This window comes from Carassius auratus, chromosome 8, assembly GCF_003368295.1.
Source record: "Carassius auratus strain Wakin chromosome 8, ASM336829v1, whole genome shotgun sequence".
In the NCBI taxonomy this organism is placed as follows: Eukaryota; Metazoa; Chordata; class Actinopteri; order Cypriniformes; family Cyprinidae; genus Carassius; species Carassius auratus.
The window spans coordinates 30,606,136-30,620,507 of record NC_039250.1 but is presented as its reverse complement, the minus strand read 5'-3'; the positions used below and the strand labels follow the sequence as shown (position 1 = coordinate 30,620,507).

At 40.7% G+C, this 14,372-nt stretch overlaps 1 protein-coding gene across 1 annotated transcript in view; it reads right to left on the bottom strand.

Moving 5' to 3' along the window:
- Nucleotides 1-12,730, bottom strand: part of brpf1 (bromodomain and PHD finger containing, 1) — a 30,635-nt gene extending 17,905 nt beyond the window's left edge. Inside the window, exons 1-7 of the mRNA XM_026270733.1 lie at nucleotides 12,190-12,730; nucleotides 9,476-10,203; nucleotides 5,243-5,432; nucleotides 4,047-4,334; nucleotides 1,575-2,089; nucleotides 450-618; nucleotides 241-372 (exon numbers count right to left, since the gene is read on the bottom strand). Coding sequence (XP_026126518.1) covers nucleotides 241-372; nucleotides 450-618; nucleotides 1,575-2,089; nucleotides 4,047-4,334; nucleotides 5,243-5,432; nucleotides 9,476-10,158 — 1,977 coding nt within the window. The 5' untranslated portion in view covers nucleotides 10,159-10,203; nucleotides 12,190-12,730. The remainder of the gene's footprint in view (nucleotides 1-240; nucleotides 373-449; nucleotides 619-1,574; nucleotides 2,090-4,046; nucleotides 4,335-5,242; nucleotides 5,433-9,475; nucleotides 10,204-12,189) is intronic.
- Between the last annotated feature and the right edge of the window lie 1,642 nt (nucleotides 12,731-14,372).

Genomic DNA, 14,372 nt, shown 5'->3' with positions numbered 1-14,372 from the left:
CTAGATTAGTTGTGTATAGGCCCAGTGTTTATGTGTATCATTTGTATTTTTTAGTTTATGCATAGGTAAACATTTCTATATAGTATATTTAATGTCAAAACCTGTCAGAAGGTTAGTTGTGTATAGGTATAGTATTATGTGAAGCATTCAGCAAAGAGACCATGTTGGAGGATCTTCCCCTAGTATTAAACCTTGTGTTGTGTTGTGGTGTTCAGTCAGGACAGGGTGTTAGAGTCTTACGGTCTCTCTCTTGAGCTTCTCTCTCTTGCGGATGAGCTCCACCAGCAGTCGTGCTCGCTCCAGGTCGTGCCGGAGTCTCTGCCACGCTTTCAGCTGCTCCTTCAGCACCGAGTGCTTCTCCTGGCCGTCTCTCTGTTCAAACACACAAGCGTGACGTCAGGGAGAAGGCTCATCTGTGTCTCTAGCAGTGAATCGTGGTGTGTACGCACCGTGACGGGGAGCGGCTCGGCGTTGCGCTGGGACTGCAGGTGTGTCTGGAGACGCCGCAGGAGAGGAACACCGTTACGGCTCTGTCTCTTCAGCGTCCAGTAGCTGTGCAGCCTCTGCATGAACTGACTCTTCCTCTGCACCGTCAGGTTACTGGTGATCTTACTCAACCTAAAGCACCAGAAACCACACGCTCTTTCACACTAAAGCTTCTGGAGGGCTCGGAGCATTAGGGCTGCATCATTATGACAAATATCATTATTGTCGATTATTCCCGTGTAATTGCGATTATTAATTACAATTATCACAATTTACATTGAATGATGTTTATACCATTGTGCCATCCATAATTGTTATCTCGATTAGAAATTAAATTAATTGTGCAGCCCTACTTTGTATATTTCATCTGTCCATTGCATTTCCTTAAGAACAAAGTGACTGAAATTACACTGCAGTTCAAAAGTCTGGCATCAGTAAAAATGTTTATATTCCTAAAGAAGTTTCTTATGCTCATCAAGACAAAAAATAATAATATTAATATGAAATATTATTGCAATTTAAAATAACAGTTTCTATTTCAATATAGTAAATATAATTTATTCCTGTGAAGAAAAGCTGAATTCATCACTACTCATTACAGTCCTCAGTGTCACATGATCCTTCAGACATCATTCTAATAATCTGAAATTTTGTGTAAAAATATGCAATACTATTCAAAAGTTTGGGGTTAGGTATTTTTTTCCTCTTTCTTTTTGTATTCTGATTAATTGATGTTCTTTTATTCATCATAGATCAAAGCAAAAACTATCAGAGGTTACAAAAACTAAAATTAACCAGCACAGTACTGATGGATCAGTTGCCACTGAAGACTGGATTAATGATGCTGGAAATTCAGCGCTGTGCCATATACGTTAAAATAGGATACCGATATTAGAAATTGCAATCATATTTCACAATATTATTGTTTTTTCTGTATTTTTTTATCAAATAAATACAGCCTAGATTAGCACTTAATTTCCTTGAAATAAATGAGGGCCTTCCGTGTCATTACTCAAAGTTAGAGGCACATTACATTACAGGGGTAACTTATTAATATTATTTTGGCTCAAAGCTAATATCTTGCATACTTGTGCGGTGGGATGCATGGCACGGACACCACCGGCGCGGCCGCTCTCCTCTCGGCCAGGATCTTTCTGGCCCTCTTCATCTTCAGCCGTGACTTTGCTTTGGCCCTCTTGGCGCGCTCTGAGCTCCAGCCCTTCCCGTCCTCCTCCCCTCCCGCCACATCCTCCTCATCCTCCACCTCGCCCTCGCTGTGGGAGGAGCCTGCGCTGGCCCCTCCCACACCCCCCAGGGGCAGGGCGGAGCCTGGCGGTGTGTGGATGTCGCAGTAGGCCGTTTTGCGCACGCTAAATGAAGTCCCGTTAGCGCCGGTCTCACGCACCGGCTCCATCTTCATGTAGAGGCCGGCCTGCTGAGCGCAGGTGACGTGGAAGGCGGTGTAGCAGTTGGCTTTGTGGCACTGGATGCAGGCACCGGAGCCGCGCTGTTTACAGATGTAGCAGGTCAGCTTCCAGCGGGCAGGAGGGATGTGCTCGATGCTGTCGATGGGCTCCAGGAAGACCGTATTAGCAAAACACACCTGTCAGGACAGCAGGAAACGATATGAGGAAAACATCATCTGAATGTGTTATAACCAGACATAATGTGATGAAGCGCTGAGCAAAAAGTGCTTTCCGTACAGCAGGGTTATTAATAGAGGCTGACCAATGTATCGGGTTGCCGATATGAGCCTGACGATATGGTGCCGATATGCCTCCAATATTAACTTTTTTATTATAGAACATATAATGCAGATAAAACGTTTGAAATGGTGTAATAACTTAGTTTGTTCAGCAGAGCACGCTCCATTGTTTGCTGGTGACCTGGATGAAACGCTTTAAAGCTCAAGTCTATGGAAAAACCACAAACTTTGAACAGCCATATCTCCGTAACAGCGCGGAGAATCCGCACCAAATTCGAGGGATCCCTTCAGCTCAAGCAATCCTCTCTAATGCATATCGAGTGTATGTCTAAAGGCCCTCTATTGAATGAGACCACCTCCACGTCGCTAGCCCCCGGGGTTCGGGAGTTACGGGTGGTTAAATTCAGGATCGGGCTCAAACAGATCTAGTTATCCCAGGGGGGGCTACTGACACACGGAGGGTGTTGTTTGAGAGGGCTCCTCGAGCTGAAGGGATCCCCTGAATTTGGTGGAGATCTACCAGTGAGATACCAGTCAACACTTCACTTCAGTATTGAGGTCTCTTGTTCAGGAAGCAGCTTTCAAGCTTTGTCTTATTCGACCGTAAGTGCACTGCGAAGTGGACTCCACATGAAATTGCGCCATGATTCCAGCTCCAAGAGAACATAAGCATTACGGGAATTAAAGTGCGCGAGACGTACATTTATAATGTATTTATTTACAGTGGTAGGAGAGAGCAGGGCAAAAAGTAACACTGTGTAAACCCACCTATGGCACAGTGTTGAGTGGCTAGATTAACAAATAACCAGACGCCACCTGATTCAAATATACCATCAACGTTTAATAGCAATGACTTAATTTCTTCACTGATAAAATAGATAACATTAGAAATACAATAGCGAATGTAGATTCTACAGCATCTAACCCTTCAGTTTCATCCATCGCACCCAAAGATAAACTGCAGTGCTTTACAACCATAGGACAGGAAGAACTAAATAAACTTATCACTGTATCTAAACCAACAACATGTTTATTAGATCCTGTACCCACTAAATTACTGAAAGAGCTGTTACCTGTAGCAGAAGAACCGCTTCTCAATATCATAAACTCGTCGTTAACTTTAGGACACGTCCCAAAACCATTCAAGCTGGCGGTTATTAAGCCTCTTATTAAGAAACCAAAACTAGATCCTAGTGTACTGGCAAATTATAGGCCTATTTCAAATCTTCCATTTATGTCTAAAATTTTAGAAAAAGTTGTGTCTGCTCAATTGAGCACCTTCCTGCATAAAAATGATCTGTATGAAGAATTTCAGTCAGGTTTCAGGCCCCACCATAGCACAGAAACTGCACTTGTTAAAATTACAAATGACCTGCTCCTTGCGTCAGACCAAGGCTGCATCTCATTTCTAGTCTTACTTGATCTTAGTGCTGCGTTCGACACCATAGATCATGACATACTCATAGATCGATTACAAAACTATACAGGTATTCAAGGGCAGGCTCTAAGATGGTTTAGATCCTACCTGTCCGATCGCTACCATTTTGTTTACTTAAATGGGGAGTCATCTCATTTATCATCAGTAAAATATGGAGTGCCACAAGGATATGTCCTAGGTCCCCTTCTATTTTCAATATACATGTTGCCCCTTGGTAATATTATTAGAAAATACGGGATTTGTTTCCACTGTTATGCTGATGATACTCTGATGATTACTCCGTATGATACTCATACCTGTATCACTTCAAGCCCTCACAGTCCCTCCATATGCAAGAGGATCACAACCTTTCCTGGCTCTTTCAGAATCTTCACCTGCTGCACACACACACACACACACACACACTCACTCACTCACCTCAGGAATCCAGAGGGCACACACCACATGAGCCCAGCGAGCGTCGTCCGTCTGCTTGAACGCTCCTCCCTTGTTAGGGCACAGGGCACAGTCGACGGCTCTGGAGGGTGACTGCAGGCAGCGGCGGCACAGCCACTGGCCCTCGGGGATGTAGGGCACGCCGTAACACTCCTGATGCACCGCCAGGTTACACATGTCACAGAACAGGATCACATTGCTGTTCTGACACTCGCCGTCGTTACAGATGCAGCACACAGCATCCTCATCGATCAGAGAGCTGGGGTCAGCCTGCAGGAGCCACGAGCACCGTCAGTCACACCAGAGAGAGAGAGAGAGAGAGAGAGAGAGAGAGAGAGAGAGAGAGAGAGTGAGTGAGTGAGTGAGTGAGAGAGAGAGAGAGAGAGAGAGAGAGAGAGAGAGAGAGTGAGTGAGTGAGTGAGTGAGTGAGTGAGAGAGAGTGAGTGAGTGAGAGAGACAGAGAGTGAGTGAGTGAGTGATTGAGTGAGAGAGAGAGAGTGAGTGAGAGAGACAGAGAGACAGTGAGTGAGTGAGAGAGAGAGAGAGAGAGAGAGAGAGAGAGAGAGTGAGAGAGAGAGTGCGCATACATGTGAGTGTGCGCGTACATGCGTGTGTGCTCTTGTTTTTGTATCATATCAGGACACAACTCTGCATAATGACATGGGTATGACACAGGTCAAGGAGAGGGTGACTTATGAGGACATAACCCATGTCCCCATTTTTAAAAACGCTTATAAATCATACAGAATTAGTTTTTTTGAGAAAGTAAAAATGCAGCACCAATTGGGGTGGTGTTGGCGCAGTGGGTAAGACACATGCCTTTGGTGTGAGAGACCCGGGTTCGAATCCACTGTGAGACACCAATGTGTGTGTGTGTGTGTGGTTACAATGAAGGAAATCTCTCAGGTTTCAGTGAAAAATATATAGTGGTGTATTTGTGTTATGAAGTCGAATTATATAGTTTAGAATGAGTAAATGGAGAATTGGTGTAAACTGAATCAACTTTAAGTGACGGTGAACAGTTTTATGTTAATCAAACAAAGAATCATTCACTGCTCTAGACTGAATAACTTTTCCAACTCAAATATAATTATCATTGTGAATCAGTATTGTTACATTCCAATAGCATTTAACACTTTGGATTCACATCAGCCTTATTTCTTCTTCTTCAGACTGACCTTGTTGTGACTCTCGAAGTAGGACTCCTTCTCCAGGCGGTCCATCAGGTACTCGAACACCTCCTGAGGGATGGGCACCACCCCGTCAGCTCGACGCCGGTCATTCATGATGTCCAGCCAGATGTAGTCCTCCTCGTCGATGTCGTACTCCACCTCCTCGTCCAGCTCCTCCGCAGACTTATCGATGTACCTGAGAGAACAACTCGTATCATTCACAGCTCATCTACAGGTCTAAGGTGCTCAATAGAGGTGCAGAAAGTCATTATATTTTCATGAATGTATCTTCCAGTCATCAGTGTCATTCGATAAAAGTTAGTTTTTTTTCATTCATTGTTTGAACAGCTGAACGACTCTCTCTAGCTCAGCTGAGTACATTAGTACAGACTGCTCTACATCACAAATCCTTTCATTATGACTGACGAATGTAAACACGATCTGAATAGATTCATTGTGCAGTCAGTGAGCTCTGGCCTTCTGTTTATAATTCATTCACAATTTCAATACAACTTTTCTAGTATTTGTGTCATGCTGGACTGATTCTGGAAACGCCATGATTGACAGTGATGATCCTGGTGATGAAATGGACATCAAATCTGAAGCTGTTTGTCAGAACATGTCTCGGAGGGTAATGCAAGCTAACAGAGCTGCCACTTATTCAGTGGAACACCTTTCTTTTACATCTTAAAGGGATAGTACACCCAAAAATGAAACTCAGATTTCATAAAAAAATATCTTAATCTGTGTTCTGAAGATAAACACAAAGTACGGGTTTGAGTAATTAATCACAGAATTTTCCTTTTTGGGTGAACTATCCATGTAATGCGTGTTTTTCACGGGAACATCCCAGCTGGAGATAATGAGGAAATAATGTGCATTCCTAACCACTACATAATGACATCCACGTGCCCTGCTCACTCCAAAGTCCCCACTCAAGGGGATAAGGGTGCTCACTTCCATTTGGAGTTTGGTACCGAAAACAATCCCTATCTTCTAAATGTTCTCTGTATATTACAAGAGCTTGTGACTCAGCGATGTTCACTGTTATTCTGTGAAATTGACGTTAGATAGTGGGATAGTCTTACAGATCCCAAACAGGGATGATATTTGTGTGTGTGCGGAGACTAATGACAGAAAATGACGGTTTTCAACTGGAATAAAAAAAAAGTCAATTTGATTTTATATTTAAAGATTCTGACTTTATTCTCACAGTTCCGAGATCTCTCTTTTTCCCTCAGAATTGACAGACTCACTATTTTTTGAGTTAAGTCAAGTTATAAAGTCTGAATTTGGATATATAAACTTTTACATATATTTTACATATATTACATAGATTTGCGAGGGAAAAAAAGTCAGACTTGTGAGATAAAATAAATATTAAGTAAAAATGTTAATAGTAAGGTTTGTAGGGCTAATACAATACATAACTGAACAGCAAATGTGAATATTATGTAGACCTATGTAATGCTTTACCAAATGTATGCTTTAAAAGTAGAATAATCAGAGCAGTTTTCATCCAAAATATGTCCATTTACACATCAACGTTTAGCTTCAAATGGTGTCTTTGATGACAGTATTCTATAAAAATTATTTGCATTCCGATCTTGACATCAAAAAGCACAAAAATATTTCACTTATCCACGGATATAACCCATTTACCTGCACTTGTTCCCAGTGTTTTTCTGAAACCACTGTGCATGCAGCTGTAAGTGACGTCTACTCTGAATTGGTCTATACTTTATTATAGTTCAATTTAGCAATTAATCCCCTGATCACATGCGTGCCGAACCATGGGGCTTGGTCTGTGCAGATCACAGATCAACTACGAACCAGTTTACTGATATATTATAGTTCAGTACCAGTCAAGAGTTTGGACACTTTCCCATTCATGTGTCCAAACATTTGACTGGTACTATATACAGAATACAGTATATACATAAACAGAATATATACATTATTTATTTTTTTTTTTTTGTGCAAAAACATCAATATTTTAAACTGCATTATAAATCAGCGAATTTGCCGATACCGATATATGGGCGATGGGCTCATATCGGCTGATAACATCAACAAAACTATATACAGGTCAGGCTCTAATTGGTACCTTATATGGAAATATGATTTTAAAGAGCAGGTCATATGGGTTTTTGCAAAATATCTCTTTTGCAGTTTATAACGTATCTATCCTTAAAAACATTCTGCAAAGTTGTTAATCAAAAAAGTGCATAATAAAGATATTGTGTCTCAAAATAGAGAGTGGACTAAGATTCGCCATCATTTTATCAAGGACTGCTTCTCTGTTCTTGGCTTTTATCTTCGTTGGCTTCTAATCTTCTTAATGTGGACTAACAAGTGTCTCCTAACCACAACCTGTAAGTACGACTGATACGTTGTGTGTACATTTTCAATTGAGCGCTCAAAATATATCGGGTTTTTGTGCTAATGTGATGTATACCCAGAGCAGCTTTAGGTTTACAAACTGTATCGTTTCATCAGTTAGTCACATTAGCCAATAGCTAACGTATCCACTATTATTGTTTTAAGTGTTCACAGTTTAGCAGCTAAACCTTAGCTGTGGATATGATTCTCCTGCATGAGTGTCTGTGTATTTTATGTCATTATTATAAGAACAGATTGAAGCTCTATATTATTGTTTTATGTGAAGGTGTTTTGTCAATGGTAGCGCTGGAGGCCGGGGTTTGCTCCAAACTGGCTCCAAACAAATCATTTTGGAATCATTGGCAAATTAATATTAAATGTATATTCTGAGAAAATTACAATGTTTTCTGATTAAACCTGCTGTAGGGGAATTCAACACAATATAAGGACACTTTAAAATACCATATGACCTGCTCTTTAAACGCTCCTTATGCTTAAGATGTCCCCGTGTCTAGATTCTTATTTTAAATGTTGATTTTGCGACTAACAATTCAAGTATAGTCTGTAACAGCATCTGCTCTATCAAGATCATGTCTTTTTCATGGGGGCCACACTTTCACTTTTTTTTTTTTTGAGAGTTTTGAGAATTTATTTTATTGAATATTGTCCAAATTTGGAAAAATATAAATAATTCTGCTTTCATCTAGATCAGCCAGCCCTTGTACGCTCACAAACACTGCCAGCACAATCTCCACCGCACAGTTTATAACAGCAGCGGCTAGTGCTGTCCACTTACAGTATATACACAGACTGCTAACAAGAGCGAGAGAATACCAGTCATTCCTGAACACCTAGCACTTTCCTAAAATCAACGTTCCTTTCACTACATGTACAGAAACTAAATCAAGTTACATAATTACCTAGTTAATTACAAGTTAAACCTACACAAATGTTGAAGACCTTATAAAGAATGAAAACATCTTTTGAAGCAGTTTTCATAAATTATCAGAGCAAAAACATTACTAAAAATAAAAGCTAAATAAAAAAATAAGGCCAGCATTAAACCAAAATGGGCAACTTTTATTTTTTCATCAAACACAGAAGTGTTATTTTTTCTTCTTTCTAATAATTTCATCCATGCACAATTTTATTAATGTGCCCTCGTAATCTTTAATGAAAAACATTAACTTCATTTCCTTGTGTGTTTTGGCCAGCGTGACCTACCGTAGAAAAAAAACATAAAATCAAGAGCAGGATCACGTGAAATATTAAGACTGGCTACTATAATAGCATCAGGGAAGATTAACGTTATTCACCTTAATTTCTGCATCCAATTATGCAATGTTTAAATCACATTGTAGCTTTATATAAATATGTAAAAAACGTAGAGGGTCGATACTCCTCCTAGAGTAATAGTGACACTGGAGCACAAAACCAGTCATAAGGTTCTTTTTAAGTCTATCTTTTTCTTTTATCACTTGAAAGCTAAATAAATAACCTTTCCATTGATGTATGGTTTTTTTATGATTGGACAATATTTGTCTGATACAACTAGTTGTAAATCTGGAATCTGAGGGAGCAAAACAATCTAAATATTGAGAAAATCATCTTTAAACGTGTTCCAATGAAGTTCTTAGCAATGCATATTACTAATCAAATATTAAGTTTTGATATTTACAGTAGGAAATGTACAAAATATCTTCATGGAACATGATCTCTACTTTATATCCTAATGATTTTTAGCATAAAAGAGAAATGTATAATTGTGACTCATACCGTGTATTGCTGTCTATAGCTCCAAATATCCCTGTGCTACTGATGACACGATGATGATCACACACGCACACACACACACACCTGTAGTAAGACATGGGTCGAGGGGGAGCGTCCGGTCGGTCCTGGTCCAGCTCTCGAAACACCACCTCGGGCAGCTTGACCAGCGGGTTCATGTGATGGTGCGAGCTGCTCTCCTTCTTCCTGTCTTTGCTCTTGTGCTTCCCTGTTTTCTGCGGCCCCTTCTCTCCATTGGCTGCAGTAGTGTCCAGCCGGTCCTTGCCGATTCCCGCGGCCTCACCGTTACACGCCGCGGGGCCGGTCCCTGTGGACGGGGGGTCCTCCGCGCCGCTGTCCTCCTCCGAGAGCACGTCCAGGTTCTCGAAGATGCTGATGCGGTGGACGCGGCCGCGGATCTCCAGCTCCACCATGCGCTGGGCTTCGGCGTAGGTCATGCTCTCTCTGACGGGCGAGTGTGAGTGCTCCGAGCGTTCGGCCGGGCTGCCGGGTGTGACCCCTGACCCCGTGCTGGAGTCGGGGCCGTCACCGGACCCCGTCATGCTGACCCGCGGCGGTCGGCCCTTGCGCTTCTTCTGAGGGCTGCTGAGGGCCGGAGGAGGGTTGTCGTGGTCGTAGTGGTAGAGGTGGTACTCGATGCCGCTGTAGCTCTTGTACACCTTGCGGCAGCTCTCCACCGGACACTCGTAGGGAGGCTTGGTCGCCCGCAGGTTGTGGCAGAACGTCTTCACGTCAAAGTCCAGTCCCATCCTGACAACACTCACTGCAGCGTCACCGACGGGACCAGCTTACATCTGTGAGGACAACACAAACAGGCTTTTACTCGAGCACAGCAATACACAGATTTACCTGCACAACAAACCGTCTATGAGAAACTTTACAAGTTTGTGTCAACGTATTCTCCTAACCCTAAACCCAACCTTACATCTACTCTGAGAGTTAGTGGACCTCCATTCCATCTTTATTTGACTAACTCTAACACTCTCTCTTATAGCTATATTTCATTATATTTTTGCGAGTTTATATAAAATGTTTTATTATATAATTAGATTAAAACCATACTGCGTTAAGCTAACTGAGACTGTTCTAGCACTTGCATATCATTGCTCACACTTCTTCAATGGTCCTCATCTGTAGGTCACTTTGGATCAGAGCCTCTGCTAAATTACAGAATGTAAATGTCCCCGGCCCAAACACTTATTAATGATGCGGATGTACAGGTGCTGGTCAAATAATTAGACTATCATCAAAAAGTTGATTTATTTCCATTCAAAAAGTGAAACTTGTATATTATATTCTTTCATTACACAGACTGATATATTTCAAATGTTTATTTCTTCTAATTTTGATGATTATAACTGACAACTAAGAAAAATCCCAAATTCAGTATCTAAGAAAATTAGAATATAACTTTAGACCAATACAAATAAATGATTTTTAGAAATCATGGCCAAATTTCAGCTCTTCTGCATTCTTGGGTCTGGCCTATCGCATCTTCCTCTTCATAATAACCCATAGATTTTCTATTTTCCTTTCTCTTGAAGCACTGACTCCAGCTGCAGTCCACTCTTTGTGAATCTCCCCCACATTTTTGAATGGGTTTTGTTTCACAATCCTCTCCAGGGTGCGGTTATCTCTATTGCTTGTACACTTTTTTTCTACCACATCTTTTCCTTCCCTTCTCCTCTCTATTAATGTGCTTGGACACAGAGCTCTGTGAACAGTCAGCCTCTTTTACAATGACCTTTTGTGTCTTGCCCTCCTTGTGCAAGGTGTCAGTGGTCATCTTTTGGACAACTGTCAAGTCAGCAGTCTTCCCCATGATTGTGTAGCCTACAGAACTAGACTGAGAGACTATTTAAAGGCCTTTGCAGGTGTTTTGAGTTAATTAGCTGATTAGAGAGTGGCACCAGGTGTCTTCAATATTGAACCTTTTCACAATATTCTAATTTTCTAAGATACTGAATTTGGGATTTTCCTTAGTTGTCAGTTATAAACATCAAAATTAAAATAAACAATTTGAAATATATCAGTCTGTGTGTAATGAATGAATATAATATACAAGTTTCACTTTTTGAATGGAAATAGTGAAATAAATGATGATGGCAGTCTAATTATATGACCAGCACCTGTCCTTACTGCAGTTCAGCTTGAGCTAGAGCTGACTGAACTAGAGAAGATTGAACCTATCAAACAAGAGATGAGTGGATGCTGTTAGGTTCAAACCTTTGTCCTTTCAATCACCACACCATGTTTCAACCAGTAAGTCACAGCAGCAGTTCAAAAGAAGTGGTGTTAACCGCAAGTGGGCTATTAAACTGTGAGAAGGACAAACAGAAGCGGTGCAGTGTCTGAAGTGAGTGAGTTTCCCTCCATTATGAGCCTCGCCACAGATCCACACACACCGAGCTTCATCTGCTTCAGCGAACACACACACACACACACACGACGCTTTTAGAGCTCAATCAGACAACCGTGAGATGTTAGCATATCATAGTACTGAAGGATGACTATAAACACTGCATTCAGGTCATATTGGACATAACATACAGAGAATACTGTAGCACTACCGTGGAAATATCAAAACATGCTATCTCCATGCTAGTGGCTGATAGTACGCAAACCCGCTTTTTCTTTAACGTTACACATGTGTGAAGCATAAACTCTGATCGGGTAAAAGTGTGTAAAGTATGAACTCTGATCAGGTAAAAGGATGAGTTTGATGTGGTGCTGTGGTCAATATCACACACAGGTGAAGGTGTGCTGTAGTAAACACTTACTCCTCCAGACTCCGAGCCTCACTCCGAGAATAAGAGTTCACCCCGAGATGAGTTTAATTCAGATCACAAGGCTTTGAGCTCATTAAAAGAGGTCGTTTATGACTTCTGATCATCACAGACGGAATAACACCAGGAACTGAAGAGATCGAACAAAGGGGCTAGCGCGCGATCCGCGTCTGCACATTCACCGAGCCGACACACTGGAAAACGCCTTTTTAAAAATATTCACAAAACAATATTTATCCTTCGTGACATATGGTGTGTCAACGCCGATACTCGATAAAATCCACTCAGACTTATTTTTATGCCCTTGATGATTTTTCCCCTGCTACGCTTAATGATGGCGTTGCAGACGAATCAGCCGTCGATCGTCACGAGGTTGCTCGCTGCGTCTCTCCGTTTAGTATGCACAAGTAGGGAAAAATACTGCTGAACTAGTGCTGTTTAGCTGCAATATTTGTAATGTTCACATAGAATAAAGCACCTTGGCGTCACTTCATGGTCATCACGGTGGTAGAATGTAAGTGTATTGGGTGTGTGAAGGCTTTGCAGTAGAGGCTGGCTGCAGTGAACAGTGGTGACCTGTAGAGGGTGACGCTTCACCTACATTACCCACTCAACCAAACACGAGAACAAAACACTACTACTGTCCAGAGCCGTTGAAAAACATATTTAACGGCTCTGCTACTGTCTATGGAAAAACATCATTTGACAATTGAATTATACCGTCTGTGGTATATACGTTTAAACAAACCAGTAATGTTCCCAACATCCCATGGCGTATTAACCATTTGTTTGCACTTATCCCAATGTACAAACATTTCACAATGATTTCAAAATACGTATCTAATTTATCTAATGCATAGATATATTTTCTTTTTAATGGAATATTTCTGTTCATGTGTGTTAAAACAGACGTGCATTACAAATTCACAAATGTAATGTTTCTACACGTGTTCACTCTCTTACTACAGTCGTCTGTAAGTGCTAAATTAGCCAGGGAATGATATTTAACAGTGTAAACAGCTTTTATTATTATTTTATTTTTACTATTGAGCTTGGGATATGCTTGGATAAATAATATGTGACCCTGGACCACAAAACCAGTCATATTCTTTTTTTAAATTGGAATCTATACATAATCTGAATAAATAATCTTTCCATTGATGTGTGGTTTGTTCGGAGGACAATATTTTTTTGAGATATTTGAAAATCTGGAATCTGACGGAGCAAAGAAATCTAAATATTGAGAAAATCATCTTTTAAATTCACAAGATAAAGTTCTTAGCAATGCATATTACTAATCAAAAATTAATTTATGATATATTTACGGTAAAAATATCTTCATGGAACGTGTTCTTAACTTAATATCCTAATGATTTTTGTCATAAAAGAAAAATGCATAATTTTGACCTATACAATGTATTGTTGTCTATTGCTACAAATATACCAGTGATACTGATGACTGCTTCTGTGCTCCAAGGTCCAATTTGTTATCGTCATCAAGTGTGATCTTGGCAAACCAAAAATATATTATTATGCTATTTTCCTACTAGCTGTAAAAGACATGTAACATTTACATTAAGAATCTTTAATTATTTTTTTAATATATATATATGTCATAAATTATATCATTAGGTCTGCAGAAATTGAAATCTCATTGTATATTTAATTTTCTCCTCAGAAATAATTGGGTATCTGCAATAACCAGATTTGCCTTCAATGGCTCTGCTCTGGGAATGGTATGTCTGTTTAACACAACAGGTGAGGAGGGGGCTGTGGAAATATTAACATTTAGTCAAAAATGCTGACAAAATATGAAAGGACATTAAAACCAGTTTACAACATTTATGCATTTAGCAGACATTTTTATCCAAAGCAACTTAGAGTGCATTCAGGCTATACTTATTATTGTTATTATTATTATTATTATGTCCTGAAGCGGCCAAGACCCTGTGCTCGGACATTGGCCTCCCTTCTGAGCTGAGCAGGGTCACCACCCACCTCGCTAACAAGGCCTATGCATCGGACGACGGTTTCCAGTTTCTGCAGGTGTTCCAGGTAAAGCTCATGCAGAAGACTGAGCCCTCACTGCGGATGCAGTTAACAATCTGCATGCAGCAATGGACTTTCCTCTGATGGCCACAAGGCACACTGCTCAGGCTTTTTGGTCGTTCTACAGA